Source organism: Crocodylus siamensis, chromosome 6, assembly GCF_052110815.1.
Source record: "Crocodylus siamensis isolate JL-2025a chromosome 6, ASM5211081v1, whole genome shotgun sequence".
Classification (NCBI taxonomy): domain Eukaryota; kingdom Metazoa; phylum Chordata; order Crocodylia; family Crocodylidae; genus Crocodylus; species Crocodylus siamensis.
Window position 1 is genome coordinate 65,040,063 of NC_143400.1, and position 21,775 is coordinate 65,061,837.

Below are 21,775 nucleotides of genomic sequence, written 5' to 3' on the forward strand. Positions count from 1 at the left end.
TAGATTGGAGGCTTTAGTAGGGCCTTTTTGGTGCTTGTATCTAATAGCTAATTGAATCGGCTTTAGGTAAAAGCATCAAAAAGTCCTGCTGGAGTGCCCGATCTATACAGGTGCTGCAGAACCAGTCGAAGTAACACACTGCTTCTTTTAATAAAGTGGTTTTGGTTTTATTTTTTTAGCATCTGTCTGTCGTACTAAATTGCAATTATTCTTTCAGATGTGGAAAGGAAACAGGTTAATTCTTAAGACCTTTTCTGTAACTGGGTTTTTAGCCATTGGGTTGACTGTACTGTTTTCCTGTTTACATATAGCTTACGTTGGTTTTAGAACTCCATTATTCCATTCTAACTCAGAGGAACCCTATAAAGAGTGGACACTTTGTCATGATACTAAGAAAGAGTATAAGGATTACAGGGGCATGCTGTGAGAAAATTAGGAAGTCTAAGGCACAATTTGAGAACTGGCAAGGGATATAGAATCCCTCTTTATTGCTTTTACAAGTAAGTCCCTTGTAGAAAGGGACATACTTGTAGAAGGAAGACCAGAGAGACCATGGGTCCCTTGCAGAATGCAGAAGGCAATTTAGTTGTGTATGATTTGGAGGAGGCTGAAGTATTTAGTGCCTTTTTATTTCAGTTTTCACAAATAGGGACAGCTACTGGGTGATGGATGCAGTTGGCAACAAGGATGGGAAGAGACGAACAGCCTACAGTAATGGCAGAACAGGTTAGTTATTGTTTAGAGAAGCTAGAAGATTTCAAGTCAGCAGGGCTGAATGGGGTGGACCCAAGGGTACTGAAGGATTGGCTGAGGTAATTTATAGGCCTTTAGCTATCCTCTGAGAACTTGGTGGAGGTTATGAGAAGTCCTAAATGACTGGTAAAGTGCCAGTATAGTGCCCATCTTTAAGAAGGAGGATCCAGGGAACTACAGACCAGTCAGCCTGGCCTTATTACTTAGAAAGATCATAAAGCAACTTGTCAAAGAATCTATTGTGAAGCACCTAGAGGAGAACATGCTGGTCAGGAATGGCCAGTATGGATTTGCCGAGAGCAAGTTGTGCCTGACCAGCTTGCTTTTCTTCTGTGATAAGGTGACAGGCTCTGTGAATGAGGGGAGAGCAGCGCAGTATATCTTGACTTTAGCAAGACTGTTGACATAGTGCCTCACAGTGTTTTCATTAACAAACTAAGCAAATACAGGGTAGATTACAGTACTGTAAAGTGAATATATAACTAGTTGGACTTCATGCTCAGTGAGTAGGGATCTACCTAAATCATACCAGAAGTGTACTGCACAGCAGCTCCTTTTAATGTTGCTCTTTTTGCTGCATGCCCCCTGCCTGCTGATGATAGGTGGAGGGGTCCCAGCAGCCCTGCCTCTTGCTGCTTGCTTCTGATTGGCTGGGAAGCAAAGACTGCCGGTTTAAATATGCCACAGCATTTACCTCCCAGCTGATCAGCAGCAAGTGGTGTGGCTGCTGGAGCTCCTCTCCCAGTCAGCAATGGAGGGAGCACATGGTGAAAAAACCAAGATTAAAGAGCAGCTGCATAGCACATTTCAGACGCAATTTAGGTAGATCCTTATCAATGAGTTGTCCTTGATGGCTCTCTGTCTAGTCAAGAGGAGGTTCCCTAGGGGTCTGTCCTGGGTCCAGTATTGTTTAGTATCTTCATTAATGATTTGGACAATGGGATTGAGCACATGCTTAGGAAATCTATAGATGACACCAAATTGGGTGGAGTTGCAGGTACTCTGGAGCATAGGGCTAGGATCCAGAATGATAGATGTAAGCCTATCATTCTGGAACGATTAAGAATAATCTGGATAGGCTGAAGAAGTGGTCCACAATTGATCTGATGAGATTCAGTAAGGACAGATGTGAAGCCCTGTACTTAGGCTTCATTTGTGCATACAATTATTCTGTCCTGGGGAATGAGTGCCTGTGTTGTGGTTCTGCAGAGAAGGATATATGGGGACCTTAGACCATAAGCTGAATGTGAGGTAAGTGTGATGGTGTGTGTGTGTGTACATAATTGCATGTATAGATTTCAAGTAATAGCATGTTGCATATTAGGAGAGAGAGACGAACAGAAACGCCATTATGACTAAGCCATACCAAGAACTTTCTTTGAAAACTCTGTTGGACAGGAGTGGGCAAAAATTGGCCTACAGGCCATATCTGGGAGCCTGAGGAGGGTGGGTTGTGCCCTGCGCTGCTCTGCTGTGCCACAGCTGGGGTCAGGCTGGGCTGCCCAGCATGCATTGTGCAGACTCCTTCCCTACCTCCCACCCCCTCCCCAACTGGCTTCCTGTTGGCACTGCAGCTGCACAGTCCTGGCACTGCAGCTGCTGGCAGCTGGACCTGTGCAGGATGGTGATGCAGTGTGCTGAATAGCCATCCTGCCTGCCCACCTACCGCAATGAACTGCTGGAGCGCCAGAAGGAGGTGAGTTTACCTCTGACCTTCCTGGTGCGGCATGGTGGCAGCTCTTCATTATGGCGAGCAGGTGGGTGGGATGGCTACTCAGCCCCATCCTGTGTGGGTTCAGATGCCAGCAGGTGCTCTGCCATAACTGAATGTGTGATGCTAACAGACAGCTGGGCGGGGGAGAGATGGATGTGTGGTGCAGAGGAGTCTGTGTGCTACCTCGCCACACCCGACCCCGGCTGCAGCAGAGTAGAGCAGTACAGGGTGCAGCCCTCCCTCCTCAGGCTCCATGAGGTGGCTGACAGGCTGGATAGGATTAATTAGCATCTCCTTGTACCCGCTTGCCAACAGTTCACAAAACTCTGTTAAGTGGCCCTCCACCCCAAATAATTTGCCCACCTTTTCTAGGATAATGAGCCCTTTTAGCCCTCCAAAAATAGGTCCAATCCCCTTTCGAGCTAGGTTAAGCTACCAGCCTCCACAGTATCTGGTGGGAATGAGTTCCACAAGTTACATTACACTTTCCCTGTACCATTTAATATCTATGTCGCATGCCCCTTCAAGTGTGTTTTTTCTAAGCTAAAGCATCCTAGCTTAGTCTTTCCTTAGATTGAAGCTTGACTGTTTCCCTGATTTATCCTGGTTGTCCTTCTTTATGCCTTTTCTAGCTCTTTTTTGATATCCATTTTCAGGTGTGGGGATCAAAACTTCACACAGTTCTTGGCTGTGCAGTTTCTCAGCTGATCTGGTTTAAAGCTAGGTTTCTTTACACTGGTAGCTCTACACTGTACTGCATTGTGCAGTTTAAATGTTCTCCCTCTTTCCCTAAGGTTGTGGGTCTAAGTGAGAGGCAGGGTGGTAGCTGTATCCACAGCAGCTGTGAGAGGAAAAAAGATAATGGACAGGGCTTGTGTGGGAGGCTTCAGAGCTCTGTTTTAGATGTACTGAATTTATGTTGGTTGCTAGACATCCATAAGGAGATGTTTGATGGAGCTAAGTTTGCTTTAGATGAAAGGAGATAGTATTGGAATAGAGAGAGATCTGAGAACCATCAGTGCAGATACAGTAGTTGCTTGTGGTTGTTGATTAGATGAGGTATAAAAAGAGCAGAGAAGAAGAGCCAGGTAGTCATGCAGGGGCCCCTAAAGAAAGGAATGAGGATGATGAAGATCTATCAAAGGATGATGTGAAGAAGTAAGAGAAAAACCAGTACAGTGATGGAAACCAAGAGGGGACAAGATTTCAAGAGGAGCATAATTGTGTAGAAGGAAACTGACAGGTCTCAAGGATCATAAGGATGGAGTACTGGGTCTGAGATTCGGCCAAGAAGACTCAACCAAAGACCTTGTCAAGAGGTCACATTGGAAAGGCTCTAGGATGGAACTGGTGATGCATTCTAGACCAGGAGTTGGCAATGTTTTGGGGCAGAGCACCAAAAACACCCACAACCTTGACTTATAAGATGTTGGCATGCCAGGGCAGACAGCAGAGAAGCCATGAGGAATGTGATCCTTATTGTGGCAGTGCAGCCCTGACCCCTTCCCTGCTGGCCGCCCCAAAGTGCGCATGCCAAGCACAGTGCCTTTGCTTGCACACTCTGACACCGGTGCCGGGGGCTGCCTACTCCCGCTCTAGACAGTTATTATAAACAGTGCATTCAGTAAGCTTAGAGGTGAATGGGAAAAGAGAAATGGAACAGAAACGGGAAAGGCAAATGCAATTGTGTGCTTTTTAATTTTTAAATGGTAGAAATTAAAGCGTGCTCAAACTATGGGTGATTAACAGGAAGGGATGAAGTAATTTGGATCAGGGGGTGTTTTAGTTGAAAATATTTGACTCCTTGATATGAGTACAAGCAATTAACCAGCCATTGCAATTAGAGGACTGAAACTCTTTAGGAAAGGAAATAGGCTGAAGCAACTTTATGTACATTTTGTTCTGAATCTGGAAAATTAATTGACATTTCTTCCAGTGAATTGTTTAGCTGAAAACTAATCAATTTAATACATACTTAATATATATGCATATACATGTTATAACAATATACATATATTTATGATTCACTGGGGAAAAAAGGTGTAAATTTTCCAGATTTAGAACAAATTGCTCTATAACGTGAGGTAAGGGGTTTTTTTGTGTGATGTCGTCTTTTTTTCCCCCTACAAACTGTGTGGCTGGGGGAGACGGTTGATAAGATTTGGGCACAAAGAGTGCCTGTACATAAGCATGGAGGCTGCTCTGACACACTGTAATTACAGTGTGTAGGAGAAGACTTGATTAATCAGGTCTGCTGCAGCATGGTAATTACTGTGCTTCAGCAGCCTCCCGTATCGGCGTCCCTGAGCTTCAAAATGGCAGTGGGGGTGCTTTATCTAAAGCTCGCTAAAGAAGCCATTTTGAAGTCTGGGGAAGCTGATACACGAGATACTACAGTGGTTTAATTAGAGTGGCTCTTGGAGCCACTTTAATTAAAGTGCCACCCCTGGAGCACATCTACAAGTTCCCAAAGAACCTTCTTTCAAGCTTCCATCACGCCGTCCCCTTCTGGGGCTTTTCAGTGCATTGTGCCTGAAAACTTGTCAGCCTTCTTTTCCAACTATATAGTTGGTGTAATAAAAGTTTCCGCAGAAAACTTTTGCCTCATACATTTTTGGGGTCATAACAGCTATAATGCCCCACCCCTTTTCCTGAGTCTGCTTTGCAGGCAGATATGAAACAAGTCATTAGAGATTTTAAAAAATCTGAGCTTCCAACTTCATTTCAGTGTTACCAGTCCCAAGCACTGAGAAATCTTGAGTTTTTAAAATGGTACATTTTGAGTTCCCTTCAGGGTCTGATTCAGGTTTTGTTCAAATAATTCTTTTTAAACTTCTCTGCAGTCATAAGAGCTGGATACTTCTAAAATGGGAGCTGACATGTATAAGTTTAGAAATTGGGGCTTTCCCATAAGCTACCATGTATTGCAAAGCCTGTGAGAAAAGTGAGAATTAGCCAAAGTGCCACATTTCCCGACACAAAGTAGTTGGATAACTAGGCTGCACTAAGGACTCGGCCAACTGCCCCACCCCCATCACCCGCCCTCCCCTTCAGGTCAGTGCAAGTCTTTACATTGAGTCTGATGCAAGTTAAATTGGACTTGAAAATGGGGTCAGAAAACTACTTGTCAGTGGGGAATTCCTCAGGGGACATGGAGTAGTCTTTCCCTTTAGAGTGTTAACCTTGAGTATTACTTGGGGGACAGACTAGCTAGATATGACAAAACATAGTAAAATGCTGTTTTCAGATCCCATCTCAGCCCCACCCTGGACTATTGCTCTTTCCCCAGAATGGTGATTCTCAGAGCAGGATGAGCAACCTCTGCCTCCTGGCTTTGGACAGCATTGCCTCTGGCCAAACTGGAAATGGCACCCACAGCTTCATCATGGCGTGCCCCCGGGTAAGCTCTGCTCAGGCAGTCTGCTTGGGTCCTGCGGTGATCAGTGGTGCAAGTGAAAGGACAAAGCTCAGCCCCCGGTCTCCCACTTCTCCCAGGTTCACTTGTTTGCTGGTACTATTTCTAATTGAAAAAATATACCGAGTGTCCAGCAGCACAAGGGTTAAATAAGTCTTCATTGCTGTGTCCCACAGTCAGCTCTCACGGAACAAGCGTGCTCTTGTCCACATGTGTCTGTATTGCATGCATCTGGTACAAGTCAAAACCTGTGTTGAATATCATGGGAAGCAACAGGAGCAACAATAATCTCTGGCACAAGTGAGTGCAGTAAATTTCAACTTTTACACAACAAATTTAGCTTGGAGAGATGGATTGCCATTGCTAGAAATAAGGGTACTTCTGTGGAAAACATGGTAATAGAGGCTATATAACTTAAGTAACTTGATGCTGGGTAAGGTACCAAACAGGGGCTAGATTGGATAAGTGGTTCTCAACCTTGTTAGACTCCAGGCCTTCCCTGCTCCCCTCAGAAAATGCCAGCTCTTGGGTTTCATTTTTTTACTTTTCAGTCATCTAGAAAATAACAATTCTTCTATTGCAAAGAACTCAAAGATCACAGCAGGTCAGAATATTTTTAACACCTAGATTCCTATTTGAAATCTCCAGGTTTATCTTGTGAATAATATTTGCACACCTAACAGTACCAGCATTGCATGACAACCTATGGCATCCTTAAAAGCACCTCAAGGCACAGTGGGCTGCCATGGCAGCCTGGGTTGAGAATCATTGCTCTAGATCAAGGGCAGGCAATTATTTCAGGTGGAGGGCCACTTACTGAGTTTTGATGAGCCATCGAGGGCTGCATCACAGGCAGCCAGGGTCAGATAAATATTAATTTTCTAAATTTTGGGGGGGCCCTGCGGGCTGGATAGAATGGCCCAGTGGGCCACATTTTGCCTACCCCTGCTCTAGATACACCCTGTTCATGTGCTCTCCCTCTAAAACATCCACTCCTGCCAGAAAATATAGGACTAGATGTCCCCCATGGAGTGGTCTAAGCGAATATGACATTTTTTTAGGGTCTTAACTAGTGATGGAATGGGAAAACCACCATCCTTCCCACTTTCCAGAATACACCTGGGCTATATCACAGGAAGCAGAATGGCAGCAGTTCCCCCTATGTTTTTCCTTTTCTTCTCCTCTACACAGTTGCTGTAACACCTGCTCCTCCACTGTTCTTGCTCTTCCTTTTTGTCAGCCCAGTAGGATTTTCTGTTCTGGGATTATCTTGCAAGTCCCCCATGGAGATGGAGCACTGGACTCCAAGTGCGAGGTACAGGTGGCCTCTGGCTGAATCCAGACAAGTGCGGCTGTGTGATATGGCACTGCAAACACATTTGTGGCACCACATACCACACATTTAGATGTTCTTTGTGCTGCAAAAGCATGCTGACCATGCATGTGCTACTCTTTTTTTTTTTTTTTCCCATGGGTTTTTTTCTACCCCTGGATCCAACAAAAAAATAGAGGAAAAAAAAAGAAGCGGAGCAGCACATGCATGGCCAGCACACACCGCTCAAAAGCAGAGTGGGTCACCTGGAGCTATGCTCCAGCTGCTGACCAGGCTCACTGCTGCTGCTGGGAGGCCCCCAGGACCCAGGTAATGCTGCTGGGCCCAGCCTGCTGTTGCCCGAGCATCTCCTACCTACAGTAATTGCCACGTGTCAAAGTGCGTGTGCCCTGGGGACAAGTAGCAGTGGTGCAAGGTGTGCTGCTGCTACTTGTCCCTGAGACACTAAATGGCCACATTCATCTGTATGCAGCCTGTGAGACCTTCCTGAGAGAGGGCAGAATGAGGGTCAGGCTGGTGTGCTCTGAGATGCGTGCATGCTCAGTTGCCTGTCTGTTTCCTGCAGTTGACCACAGAGGATTTACAAAATTGAACTCCCTGAAATGGCCATACTTCACGTTCAGCCTACCATCATCCTACCTGAAAAAGTGTTTTGAATCCAGGGATAGTTTGATTCATTCTGGGAAACCTGATGCCCAAACTGAACATGCGTGCCTGGGCATTCGACTGCACAGCCCCTTCCCTGCCCCAGGTCATTACGGTTTAAATACTACCTTGAAATAGTCTTGGCGCCTGAATGTGGCAGGAAGGCAATGCCCTTTTTACAGTTACTTCACAGGTATTATAGTTAACTTTTATGCCAGAGGCTGCTGCATTTTATATGTGTAACTTGCATCTCTGCAGTAGTGTGTGCTACTTGGCACACTGGCTGTAGGAAAAGATGGCATTTAATTCCTTAGAAGGAATTTCTACATTTTCTGCAATAAATCCATTGATGTTTGACATGTCAGTTTTATCATCAAATGGCACACCTTGGATATCCAGTACGACAGGCTAATAGTTCTTGTGTTTCCAAATCTGGTGCTTGAAGTAAAGGACAATAGGACATTGACACAAAGCTAAGCTGGTCAGAGTTTATATACTGGAATCAGTGGTACATAGACATACTTGTCACATCTTTTTTCATTCTATGCTAAAAAAAATCAGTTTTCCTGTTTAGCTATTCCTTTTTCTATTGATGTCACTTCCACATTGCAGGGCTTTACAATTTGTATCTTAACTCAGAGCAGGTTTGGGCGACATGTTTAAGCTATCCTAGTGCTTTTACCACTGCTGCAGAGCCATTATCTTTAACAGTGTTAGACCAACTGTGTGAGAAATTGAAACAAACTTCATTGCAGACTGAGCCCATCCCTTTGGCAACGTTACTATGCTTTATAGTCAAATCTGCATCAGTTGTCTCTTAACTGCATTTTCCTTAGTGCTTAAAGAGCATCAGCTTATGTGGTGGGTCTTTTAACATAATGGAACTAATCTTTACATTGTTTTTAAGGGAAAATGGTCCTTTCTTATTGAAAATAGTTTAAACATCAGCAGAGACTAGACAAAGCCTCTTAATAACGTTTCAGGTAGTGGTATTAATGCATCACGAAGGACCTGTGTCATCTCACAGGTTTGTGATTTAAAAGACAGCAAGAGGGTTTACTCACTGCCCAGGAGGGGGCTTTTTTTGCTGTGGTGCTGTTTACATGTTGTTCTTCAGACCCTGGAAGTTTAGAAACTATCCAGTATTTGTGGGGGAGAAAAAAAAAATTCACTTTGCATACACAGAAAAGTTAATGCCACTGCTGTTACTGGTAACAATTATTCTAAGTACAGAGAAAGAAAGAAACAAAACCTTTTATTTTAAATATAATGTTAAAGAACAATTATTTTATTCACCTGGCTTTCAAGGTTTGAAAGGGAAAGCAATACAGAAGAAAAACATCACACTGCTAAGTTTAAACAGCTCACAAGGGCTGATGCACACTAGTAGAGGAAGTGATGTGTATACTTTATTGCTTTATATTGTTTTGGGATGAAAGGCGTTTTTGGCTTACGTACGACAGAAGACAACAATGTTACTGGATCTTATTTCTTCCCTGGACCCAATAATCAATTCTTCAGCTAGTTTTGGCATTCTAGTATCAGGTTAGAAGGAATTATTTTCATAACTGTATGTAGATGGCATAACGTAGCTTCCCCAGTAAATGTTAACTCGTATTAATAAATAAGTGGCTGAGAATAGCAAGTGGAATTGTTCAGGAACAGGCTGAATGACCATTTCATCAGGATATAACTAGGGCCAGTGATACCGAGTGACTAGAGCCCTTTAAATGTACAGTAGGAGCAATAAAATGGCTACTACGTAGGATGGGCCATGTGACGGTGCAGAATACTTGCACGGAAATTTAGGCACCCCTGCAGTAGAATTGGACAGTGTTATGGAGCAACCTACACAAATCTTGCTTATGCTGTAGGGGGCTGAATATACACCCATCATTTCATTAAGATTGGTGCTTGTGACATTGGAGCTGCACAATGAAGATATTGTGCAAACCTGTCCCTCTATCCTACATTTGAGGTTGAAACAAAGTGTAATGAATAATGAACCCACCCAACTATGCTGTTATTGTAGTTTCCACTAGCATTTGTTTTTTGGGGGGGGTTGGGTTTAGATGAAATGTGCGAAATACTGAAGAATCATTCTGCACCTCCCCCCCAAGAAAAATTCTAGTTACCTTTAGTCTTCTGCTACTTAGCAGTGATACAAACAGAATCTTGGTCCTTAGAGCACAGCAAATGTTACTCTATTATATGCTTACAAGAAATGTACGGCTCTGCATAAGGAACAATTTGAAACAGCAAAAATGTGCATGGTGCTTCTTTGTGAAACAGTCTGAGGCATTCTTAGAGCAGTAGTTCTCAACCTTTTTAGATTCAAAGGCACCCCTGGATGGACTCAAGGCACCCTTTGGGAAGTGCCAGCTCAAGTTTTCCCTTTTTTTGCCTACAGAAAAAAAAATAATAGAGCAGTGTTTCTGTTGCAAAAAACTCAAAAACAAACAGTAGCAAAAATGACAGGTCTGGATTTCTGTTTGAAATCTTTAGGTTTGTCTTGTGAATCATGTTCATAAACCTAACAATGCTAGCTTTGTGTGGCACCCTGTGGCACCCTGGTTGAGAATCACTGGCTTCTTCTATACCTTGTTCTAATTGTTGAGAGCAAGGAAATGGGGGCAGAAACTGATAATAATGCTTAAACATTTCCTTAGTTTTACTTTCAGATTCACAGAGGAAGTAGCTAAGCAAAAATTAGGACTAGTAAAGATGGACAAGAACCTGCACTTTTTTTTCCAGAACAGGTTGAAGAGGAAAGTGTTGGTAGGCGAGAGTTTACAAAGATGCAGCAAAGAGTTTGGTGCAAGTTTATAGGTGATGCAACAAACCTCTCCTAAAGCCATCAGTAGCAATTTACCTGTTCTTGAATAGCAAAGGGAGGGAGGCATGGTAGACAGGATGGGTGTTGAGGATTAATGTAAATTAACAAGAATTTAATTTTTTTCCTGCAAGTCTCATCTTCATCTTTAAAGATCTTTAAAGATGTATTCAACTCAACAATAACCTGTGACAAACTTAAAAAGTTTATTAAGTATTACATGGGGCCTTATCAACCACTTATGTGTGTGTTATGTGCGCACACGTGTGCGTGCATAAGGAGACTTGGGATTAGGGACAGTTTAAGAGATGCTTCAAAGTTAGTCAAGGAGAAAGAGGAATTATTTAATGGCACACTATGGTCACTATTCATCCCAATCCCTATACCAAGAAAGCTTTCCTAACATGATGTATTTGACTGTTGAACAGGAAAATCATCACTTGTCATTTAAAAACTCAACTGAACAAAACCATATTAAATTTCCAAATAGGGAAGAATCCTACCTTGGCAAGGACATTAATTAAATGATCCTGAGTCACTTACAGCTTTACACTGGGTGATTTTTTTTGATGTGGTAAGAGTACTTTTTCCTAGTGTAGTCTGAAAAAAAAATTTCAACACAGATTTTAGAGATGGTAAAAAATCCAGCCCCTTTGACTGAATATTTTTATGGCAAGTTCTTCTGAGAGATCCACTAGGACTGCAATTAGTGAATTTTATTATTTGTTTTCAAAGTATCAAATTCACTTGACCCTAGAGCTTACACTGTAAGGTAGTTTTTATGAAACAGAACTCATGCTATGAACATTAACCTTGAGCAGCTTTCTCCTACAACAATGTTTTGCTTAAAAACAAGACAAACCCTGGTTGTCTTTAAATTCTTTTATTCTGTTCTTCTACAGTTCAGCTTTACTTCTCAGATTATAAACAGCTGGATGTTGTTTTTCTCCAATGAGTGCATGCTTTTCACTTCAATCAGATGCAGTTTCCCCACCCTCATGTTGTTAAGTACAGTTCCCCCTTGCAGCAATTTTGGTAAACATGAGATCAGTTGAGTATACAGAAATAGCTTCTTCTATAAAATTTTCATTAAAAAAATAACAGGTATTTATTTACAAAGTGTGTGATACTACAAAGTAATATTTCCTATTAGATCAAATACACTATATACTAATGCCGATGTTCCCATTAGGAAAGTAAAACTTCTGTGTATGCATTTTGATTTGTATTTCTGTCTGTCAATATTTAAAGCATATATAATACTACCACATTCCTTTTACACTACTACTAGCCACATACAATGTGCTAGTGAAAATTAACATTACTCGATCAGGACAAAAACAAATCATCAAGATAGCTTAATAGCAGCTTTTCTGGAAAAAACAAAAAACAACTGGTTTATCATTGACGTCTCAAGAAAGAACCTCTCAGGATACTAAAAATTTGCAGTAAATTGTTTACAGGCTTCTGGGCAACTTGCTGCAGTGTACTGGATGGCAGTTGAGTCTGGGAAAGTCTTAGCTTAACAGGGTTTAATGGGAAAGAGATGTTTAAATGCTTTTAGCTTAATGCACAAAAAAATTGGCAGATACAGTAGTATATTTTATGCCAGAAGATGCATTAAGGGGAAAAAAACATAGGTTATTGGATTCAGTAAGAAAAATAGAATTAATCAAAGCTCTCAGTTGATCAGCATAAAATACAGGTCAGCAATTTCAATTCATTCAGTAAATAAAGCTCTAGAAATCTTTAAATCCCATAGAGTTTTTGCAGCAGCATGACTTTGGAGTTACTGACAAAAATGAAAGTTATCTGAGTGCTTCCTTTTTTAGTTTACAGACCTTGCTTTAAGTTTTGTTTTGAAACTTGGAATAAAACAGCCAAGCCAATGACTGAGACGGAGTTATTTTTAACCAATTTTTCCACCCATTTAATTTAAAACAGTTAATAGCTTTTAATGGTTTTTGCAGTTCAAAACCAAAAAAAGGAAGGTGAATGTAAATTTAAAATAATATAAAATAGTCCATAGCTGTTCTACTATAGTTAGAAAATTACCTTTTTATTAGAATAATTCATGATAGTGGTTCTATAAAATAAGTCACTAAGACTTGTCCAGCATCAGTAATAAATGTCTATCCTCAACCCTATTTTAGAAATATATGTAATAAGTTTTAAAATGTGGGCTGGTTTCCTCTAATGTCTTATCTCACAGTGATGTTCAGGACATGTATACCCCCTCCCTCACCCCTGCCAGGACTGTTGCCAACTAGAGTCCAGGGCTCAAGACCTGTGGAGACGGTTGGACTTTTGTGCCCCATTTATTTCTTACAGGTTTCCTCTGAGCAGTGTTGCTGAGAACAGCCCTGTTCTCACGGTATGACTCTGTGTGCTTAAAGGGCTGGTCCCAGACCCATCCAATAACCCAAACCTGTCAACCATTTGCATAATGATTCTATTACAAAGCCTTCAGCTCACAAGCTGGTAGTAGTCCAGCCACCCCTAAGACACTCTCCTGAGCATCAAAGCCAATGGTTGATCTTTCTTGAAGCTCTTGTCTTCAAGGAAGCCCCAGTGTCTGCGTAAGGCATCTGAGCACGGCGTGCACATGCAGTCCTGGCTCTTCAGCACTCCAGTGTCTGTCAGCTGCCCAAAACAAGTCTAGCACAGCAGAGACAGAGTGGGCATGACTCCTAGAAGGAGCAGGCTCTGAGTTTTCTTTTCCTGCCCTTCTGCGAATTAGTCTGCCCAAATACTGTTTCTTTCTCTACTTCCCAGATACTCCCAAAGCAAAGTCACGGAAGGGCAGCTCACGTGGGTGAGGGTAGGTGAACACAAGGCTTCAGCTTACTCCAAAAAGAGGTGAAGACATACCATGAATGTGAGCTATATAGTATAAAATATGCACCAACATCTCCACATGATACACTGAAGTGCTCTGTGCAAGATGCATGCACCATGACTTTGTAGACAAGAAAATGTGCATGGAGCTTAGAGCTGCCTTGTTTGGCTCCAGGTATTTACCTACTCATCAGTGTGCCCCCAAACCAGCCCCACCCTAATATTAATCCAAACCAACCCCCCCAAAATTAGTTTGGGCTAAAATTGTGGGTTTTATGTGCCCACCAAAGTATGACATTTAGTGTGTGGACAAACCATCAACTGTGAGCTTAATATTTCATGCTGAATTTTCCTGCTAAGGGTCTATAATGTTTATCATGTGATAAATAAAGCTACTTTCAAGATGAAATGAAAGGTTTTCATGAATTTATTTTTAAGTCCTAGTGAAGAGTGGGGTTGTGCATGCTTTGTTTTGGATTAAAATGTTCCCTGGCAGCATTTGCTGCTCCATGGTACAGCATAAGAGCCAGAAAGTGACAGAGATTAACTTTTACATTTCACTCAGCTGGATAAGGATAATAGACTAAAAAATAATTACAAAGAAAAGACTACTTAGATTTTAAAATTCTGCTGTTAACTACATGGAGAAGTTTGTTCTTAATCCACTAAGGCAACATAATGTTCAACTCAAGAGTCCCTGCTACCCAGTAGGTGTTCAGGTTTCTCATATGATCCATCCAGAGGGAGAGTTCAGGGGTCTAAAGCTTGGACTCACAAAAGCCACACCATTTCAATGGGACATAGCTTAAGCTTCTCAATAAGTCCCACCCCTTTTATCCTAACTCCTGCCCGTCAAAAGTAGTTGGGCATCTTCCCTCTGACCTACACTTAGATATCAATCTCAGTTCAGGCTTGTCAGCAATTACCCTTTCCCTGGTGCTGGAGTCCAACCCAGATCAGCCCAAGAGAAAATACTGCCCCACATTCCACTGTAACAAATTCTCCCATGGTTAGGTCAGTTCCCTGAGATTTGAAAGACCAGTTTTCAAATCTTCATTTTGCCTGCTTTAAGGCAAAGACATACTCCAGCTTTCCAACATCCTGGGTCAGTGCCCTATCCATTGGGCTACAGGTATGGTCAGAGACACATGCACGGTGTCTGTTCTCTGGCCCTCTTAGCAAGGCCTGCTATGGTCATAGCTGCTGTGTGTGCTCATAGTGGAGAGCCTATTGAGTCAATGGGAGTGGTGGATGCTTAACTTTTTGAAAAATTATTTTTCCCATTTACTTACAGGTCAGTTCAAATGCAGGCTCTGTTTTTTGGTGCAGTCTTGCATGTGCCTGGTTTTGCAGAGACAAAAAAAGGAGGATAAATGATGTGTTTGAGTCCCCACAGGGAGTGATTCTCTTGCCTGGATGAGGACTAGGATCTTCCTATTCCCAGACTAGTGTAACCACAAGAGCACAACGTCTTCAGTAACAATTCTCTGTGGACTGAAGCTTGGCACAGAGGATCTCAAACTAAAGATTTTTGTTTCGAAGATCTGAAACTGGTTTAACAAAAATATGGAAAGACTGGCAGTCCAATGTCACGGTGCATGCCAAAAGTGACAAGCAATGCATTTCTCTGCTCTGACGGAATCTGAATTCAGGACTTCAGTGGGAGCAAGATTTTGCTGTAGGTCTTTCACACCTAAAACAGAAATGACTCAAGTAACCGAGAAATTCTAAGCTAAGATCCTGGGTGGAAACAGTTGGTAGGTACCCTTTCCATCCTTTTAAGTGTCCCTCTGAACAGTGGTTTGGAGTGGCGTATAACTTGTTTTTGTTTTCTAAAGGCCAGCTAGAAATAAGGCTCTGTGGGATACAGCCTACACCATTCACTCTGCCATTAATCGTATATATTTAAAAACTATATAAAAAACACCTACTTTCCAAAAAGGTTTTTTCTAAGTGGCATTGATGTAATATCCTGACCTCACCGGATACTAACAATCAAGCATGTATACTGCTACTTCCAGTTTCAGAGGTCATTACAATGGCAGCTATTCATTAATAGTTTATTAGAAGGAATCAAGACAGAGGTTTGAAGAAACATTGCCTGTTTCTTCAGGCCAAAAAGCCCCTTTGAGTTTGGACAATTGTCAGTATTCACAAAGCCTGTTAATTACTTCTCTATTTACTACAAAGTGAATTGCTTCAGTCTGTGCAATCACTGGGTCTTCCATATCTCTATAGTAATAAAAGTTTTTCTTCACATATTGGCACCCGCTCTAAAGAAGAAGAAAGCATTTTCAGTGCACGTCAAAGGGTTATCTGCCTCTGTGTAGCATATCCCAGCTGTCTTGTCCAGACCGTTGAATAATATAGGATACATCTTTGAACATTTGCTAATCATCTCTGTTGTATGTGTAAACATGTTAGACTACAATAGTTCTGTGAAAGTGGTACTACAAATAGTTTAAACGCATAAAAAAACAGATTGAGTACCATCATGGTAGAATGGCCAACATAGTAGTGTTTAGAAATACCTAAAATGTTTAATAGGCTGCAAAGACTGAAAGGAATCATTTCAATTTGCCATTCACTTTGCATAAGCTTTAAGTTACTTAAGAAGTTGACAATATTGAGACCAGTTTAAAGTGACAATACAAAAACACAAGGTCAAAGGTAAAATGATGCCCTTAACCAGTTCATTCCTACCCTGGTATTACAGAAAGTGTAGTTTGTTTTTATATATTAATATTACATAGAAAAAGACCTCTCATCAGGTCTTTATATACTAATATATTATATTTATATAATGCTAGCTTATAAATATTTTATAAATTATATATTAATATTACATTAAAAAGATCTCATCAGACCTTCTGAGCACCAGCGTATGATGTAAAATACAGACTTCAGACAATTTCAAGCCTCAGTCATTTAACAACTGTTTTAAAACACTGGCTTCTTATATTTACCACCATGGTAATTGGTATGATTTTTTTTATTTTACTACATGCCATGACTACACTTTGGCAAAGTATATTCAACAGCATCTTTGGGCCATGATCGAGCCAAATACATAAGAGAGTACTTGAGAAGTATCTCATCCAAACCTGAAAAAAAAGCTTGCAACTAATGCAACCTTTGGTGCACAACAGGAAGGTGACTCTATTCAGTAAAAAGAACCACTAACATTTTGGGTTAACACAATATGAAAATCTACTGGGTGATATTAAAGCAAAATTACTACTAACCCAATTCCTATTTTTGAAATGCAAAAATTATTTGTTGATTTGACAGCATACAAAGATCAGATTCCCTTTTCTTTAACTGCTATAGTAGTGCAGGATAGCTAAACAGTGAGATTACTTAGAAACAAAACCTGGTCAATTTTTATCATCCAAGGTGAGTGAAATGCAAAAAGTCATACTGTATAAACATGGAAAAGTTAGATTTTTCCTATCAATCCTACCCTAAAGTAAGGGTTTTATGTCCTAAAATACTGGTTTTGACATAAATGTCTCCTTAAAAATGAAAATGATGCCTGAAAATGTATGGACTGAAATCTCCACTATAGTTCAAAACCTTTTTCTGTTATGTTCTGGTTTGATTTTATGGATAACTATTCTTAAGGTCTGTTAAAATACGTAAAGGAGAACAGCACTGGATTGCCAGAAATCTCTGAACACCATTTTTTTTCACCAATTTAAAAAATAAAACAAACCGTGTTGGTGCAGAGAATGCTACCATTTTACCCTATCTAGCAATGGCTAACGCTAATCAGTTATGTAATAAATTAGGTCTGAAATATCAATGGAAAACTATGAACCTTTTAAAAGATGCATACTAATATTATTTTAGTGTACCTAAAATGGATTTAATCTTCTTAAAGATTCATTTGATCACTTGTAATTTATATTACTTTAAGATTCTTCTATACAGCAAGTTGAACAGAACAAAGCAAACATTCTGACAGCCCCCTCCCTATAATGGTTTTAATACATGAGCTGTTTTATATCTAGATTTTTTTTTAAAAGATAGCGTAGCCAAAAGACAACAGGAGAATCAGTATCTCTTGCCTGACACTCTAGCCATATCCATCTGAGTGGGCTAAATGGAGGGAAAAGAGAAACATCCCAAGTTATGGAAAATAAACTTGTGCACTTAGCGTTTACTCAGCCAAATCTTCAGGGACTTTGTTCTTTTCCTTGGTTGCAGTTGCAAAAGCCCTTTGTTTGCTCCATGCCAACATACAGCTCTGGGTTCAGTTATAAATATTTTTCAACCTGTCTCAACTTCGGATTTTTTGTTTGAATTTTCCATTTAGTTTCACTGAACATACAGTGCAAACAAAGGCAAGAAACTAAAATAATATTCAAAACAGGAGCTTGCACTAAAAACACATAAAAGCAGCATTTTATATATTCTTTTTTCTACTGTCTTTATTCTGGGGAGGAAGAATCATCATCATCTTCGTCTTCATCCTCATCATTGAATGAGCACGGAGTCTCTCCTCGTGACTCTGAGTAGCGTGACGCTGCACTGCTGGACTGCTGACTGCTAGGGGCAAGGAACTGCCCGGTTGCTAAGGCCACTTCAGCATCCAAACACAACCCTGGATTTCCACTATCAAAACAACAAAAAAGTCATCCCATAAATTGAGGGAATTTCTCACAATAGTTAAGAGCTTTCTCTTGGCTTTTCATTTGTATTTAAAAACAAAAACTACCAAGAAGGAATTCCCTAACAACATTAAGCTAATACATTTATGAAATGTGCTAGAAGTGTTGGGAAACAGTGGAAGTGCAAAGGTTAATGAGTAGCATGCCAACTCGGCTTGGAAGCACAGCAAGGTGCGATGCTAAAACCAAGGGCAGGACCAAAAGGGAATGATTCTGTCTGGTCGTGTCTACATTTCAGCATGTGCATACAGGGACCTGCCAAGCAGCATAAGCCCAGAGCTGAAGGTGGAAATTTCTGGGGGCCACAATAACGCAGGACTTGTGTGTTCAAATATACATTTAGTTCACAACTAAGAGTTTAAAAAAAAAAAAAGGATTAGTAGGAGGTTTAAGCACCAGAAGAGTGAAGTTTTCTGGAATGTCCTTCTAACAGGTTTAAGATGGTGCTTGGTAAGTTTAGGTCATAAATGCTATGGCAGGATACAAATATTTTTGGTGTGGTTAAAAAAGCATGTGATACAAGGCTTCAAATGTTTGATAGCTCCATGAAGGGGAAACTTAATTGCTATGCGTGTTGCTTATATATGTGTGAGGTGTCTGATGGCACAGGACTTCCTGACTTCACTGATGGTGAGGGTAGGCTGGGTATGGAAACCAGGGGACATGGTCTTAGGGTGGGACATAACATAAGCTCCAAGAGCTAGGGGGAGGTCCAACATCGAAGTGGTTTTGCACTGCAGTGATATGCTTGCATTACTTGAGGCAATTTTGTGTTCTACGGACATACTTTAGATTAGAGGAAATGCAATGATTTTGTGGGTGCAAGGAAGGAAGGCCTGGCCAGGTAGCTGGGATGGCTCTCTGCATTAGTTACTCTTCCCTTGTTTCTCCTCCTTTTCCTTGGACTTTTAATATGCCTATAATATTTGCCGCACTTTTCATATCATATAAGCCCATGCTTCAGGGCTGGTCATCAGTGGACTAGGAAGAAAGTGTAATTTACCTTTAAAGGCATTATTGACTTCTTTCCTCTTTTTGCCTTTCTCTGAAGTCCTGGACCTAGACTTTAGCTAAAACCTGGTTGGAGTGCACTGCTGGTCCGAATGGTACTGAGAAACTTCTGAGGTGCTTGGTTTATATGTCTTGCACAAGCCTTTAGGGCAAACTGATTGCTACATTTGGGGCTGGAAATAACGTTAACCATGAGTCAGAGGCAATTGGCAGATTTTTTTCTCTTCCCCACTACCTTTTTGCTGTATGTTAGTGCAAGGCCCACTTCTTAGGATCACATAGGTATATTTTACCTCACAGATGCTAAGAAGCTGATGATGCCCTGGTCTCTCCTGTTTTCTTCCTGTGGCATGTTTTTGATACTAAGTTCCTATGGCTGTTATGGGGGGGGGGACACACACGACAGGAGGGAAGCTTTGTGGTAGCAGTGTTTGGAAGAAGCTGCAGTGGTTCTTTTTCTGAATCCTTCTACACAAATCTTTATCATGTAAGTTGCCTCTAATTGAAAGGAACTGGAGTAAAAATCCCTTCCAGTTCAATGTGCCTTTGATAGGTCATTGTGGAACTGCTGCCCAAACTCTCATGGAAGTAGTATATAGTAATATATAATATGACATGATATAATAAAATACATGCTGCAAAAGCAATCTAAAATCTTCAACAGTCTGACTTAATTGGTAAAAAATCTTAGCCGAGTTCTCACTGGCCATGTCTACACAAGATGCTGACTGCACAGTAGGTTGTTACTGCTGCACAGTAGTGTCACATGGCAGGAAGCGATGCAACACTACTGTGCACGGTAACTCATTACTGAGCAGTCATTTAGCACTTATTTATACAAATACTAAATAACGACTGCACAGTAACGATTGTGCAGTCAGCGTCTTGTGTAGACGTGGCCACTGATCAATAATCAAGCTGAAGGTGGTCACTTCAAAACATTCTGAATTACCTCTGTATTTTATATCTGTTTTTCAAAAGCCACTACTTTTTTGAAGTCTACTAATAAAAACATTTCCCTTAATTAATCTAAATTTCTCCCCTGCGAAGAGAAGAGACTACAAACAAATTGTACACCTAAAGTAGTCTAGTAAATTAACATGCTCAAAAAAATCAGTCATAACTAGGATTGGGTATGTGGCCAGTCAAATAAAGTTTGGTCCACTGACTGGTCAAATATTGCTCACAAATTGTAAAAAAATGCCAATAGGTCCAAATAATACACAGAAAAAGCATGTAAACTCCTTTAAGAAAAATATATGAAAAAAATCATATATCTGTCACGAAAACTACAAAAAAGAGTAGCTTTTTTGTAAAATTGCTACAGTCTTTGGTCAAAAATATGCAGTCAATTGACCCAACTGATAATATTTGACTGGTCAGTTGTGACCAGCTTGCCAACCCTAGTCATAACTGAAATTTATCTGTCCTTTATATTCAGTTGGGGTGTGTACATGGAGTGAATTTATCCTGTGTCCACTGCAAACTACCCTTTTATTATGTGAAACAGATACATTTCTCTACGTACCTTGACTTAGAAATAGAGGTGCCTCCAGTCACTTCTATATTTGAACCTGCTTGAGCAGAATTTGGAAGTATTCCCTGGTTCACCCATGAAAGTCCTGTAGACATATCTAAAAAACGCCAACACAGTTATTATACATTAAAGTTACATTTTTTTCCCTTTATGATCCTGAGTCTGCATTTAACTTGGGTTTGGCTATCAAGATATTCTGCTTTTGCCAAGTTAATTATAGCACTGCTAGTCACCCACACCAAAAGTAGTTCTCTAAACATTTTTCAGGTGTGACCACCACTGCCCTTGACTGTCACTTTTTAAATGTAAGTAACTTCAAAGTCACTGTGTGTGTATCTGTGTTGGGAGAAGAGCTATTTTCTCTTTGCTTCATACTCCACCAACTGTAAGTATAGGCATTTTGCTTTTTGTGCTAATGATCAAACAAGATCTGGAACACATTCCACATAAGGGGTATACCACTTCAAATTCACACCTTTCTTTTTATATTTCCCATGGGAGTCAGTGCATGAGGAAGGGACAATTTGCACAACTCTCCCCAACACAGGATTTCAGATAGGGGAAGTAACATGCTTAAATCAATGGGGGCTCCCCTCCCTCTCTCCAAGTCCACCCCAGCCCACTTTTTCAGCCAATCTTGTTATACAGTGGATTTTAGAGTACCCTTAGGCCCTTATTTAATCCTCCCCCCAAGATCAAATGCCCCCAACTTTCACCAATACTGTGGCAGAATCACTACAGTTAAGGCTGCATCAGAATTTGATTTTAACTGGTGTGAAAAGGGTCTGCAAAAATTGGGCACATCCAGACAAACATACACGTGTTCCCCCGGGGACAAACAGCAGTGTCACATAGTTGTGCCGCTGCTACTCATCCCCAAGGAATGCCCCTGCACATCCACTGTGGCACACGGCAAGTTGCCCCAAGTGGGGTAGAAGGCTGGGGGCAGCACTTGGGCTGGCCCCAACAGCCTTACTGGAAGTCCTGGGGGCCTCCTGGCGCTCCAGCGATGGCGATCCAGTA

At 41.1% G+C, this 21,775-nt stretch overlaps 1 protein-coding gene across 5 annotated transcripts in view; it reads right to left on the reverse strand.

Annotated features, from left to right (window-relative positions):
* Positions 1 to 11,560: 11,560 nt before the first annotated feature.
* Positions 11,561 to 21,775, reverse strand: part of TFDP2 (transcription factor Dp-2) — a 151,327-nt gene continuing 141,112 nt past the window's right edge. For all 5 annotated transcript variants that reach the window (XM_090051161.1, XM_090051160.1, XM_090051163.1 and 2 more), the window contains 2 exons: positions 20,744 to 20,849; positions 11,561 to 18,148 (listed from right to left, as the gene is read on the reverse strand). In XM_090051161.1, the coding sequence (XP_089907287.1) occupies positions 17,965 to 18,148; positions 20,744 to 20,849 (290 nt within the window). In that variant the 3' untranslated portion in view covers positions 11,561 to 17,964. The remainder of the gene's footprint in view (positions 18,149 to 20,743; positions 20,850 to 21,775) is intronic.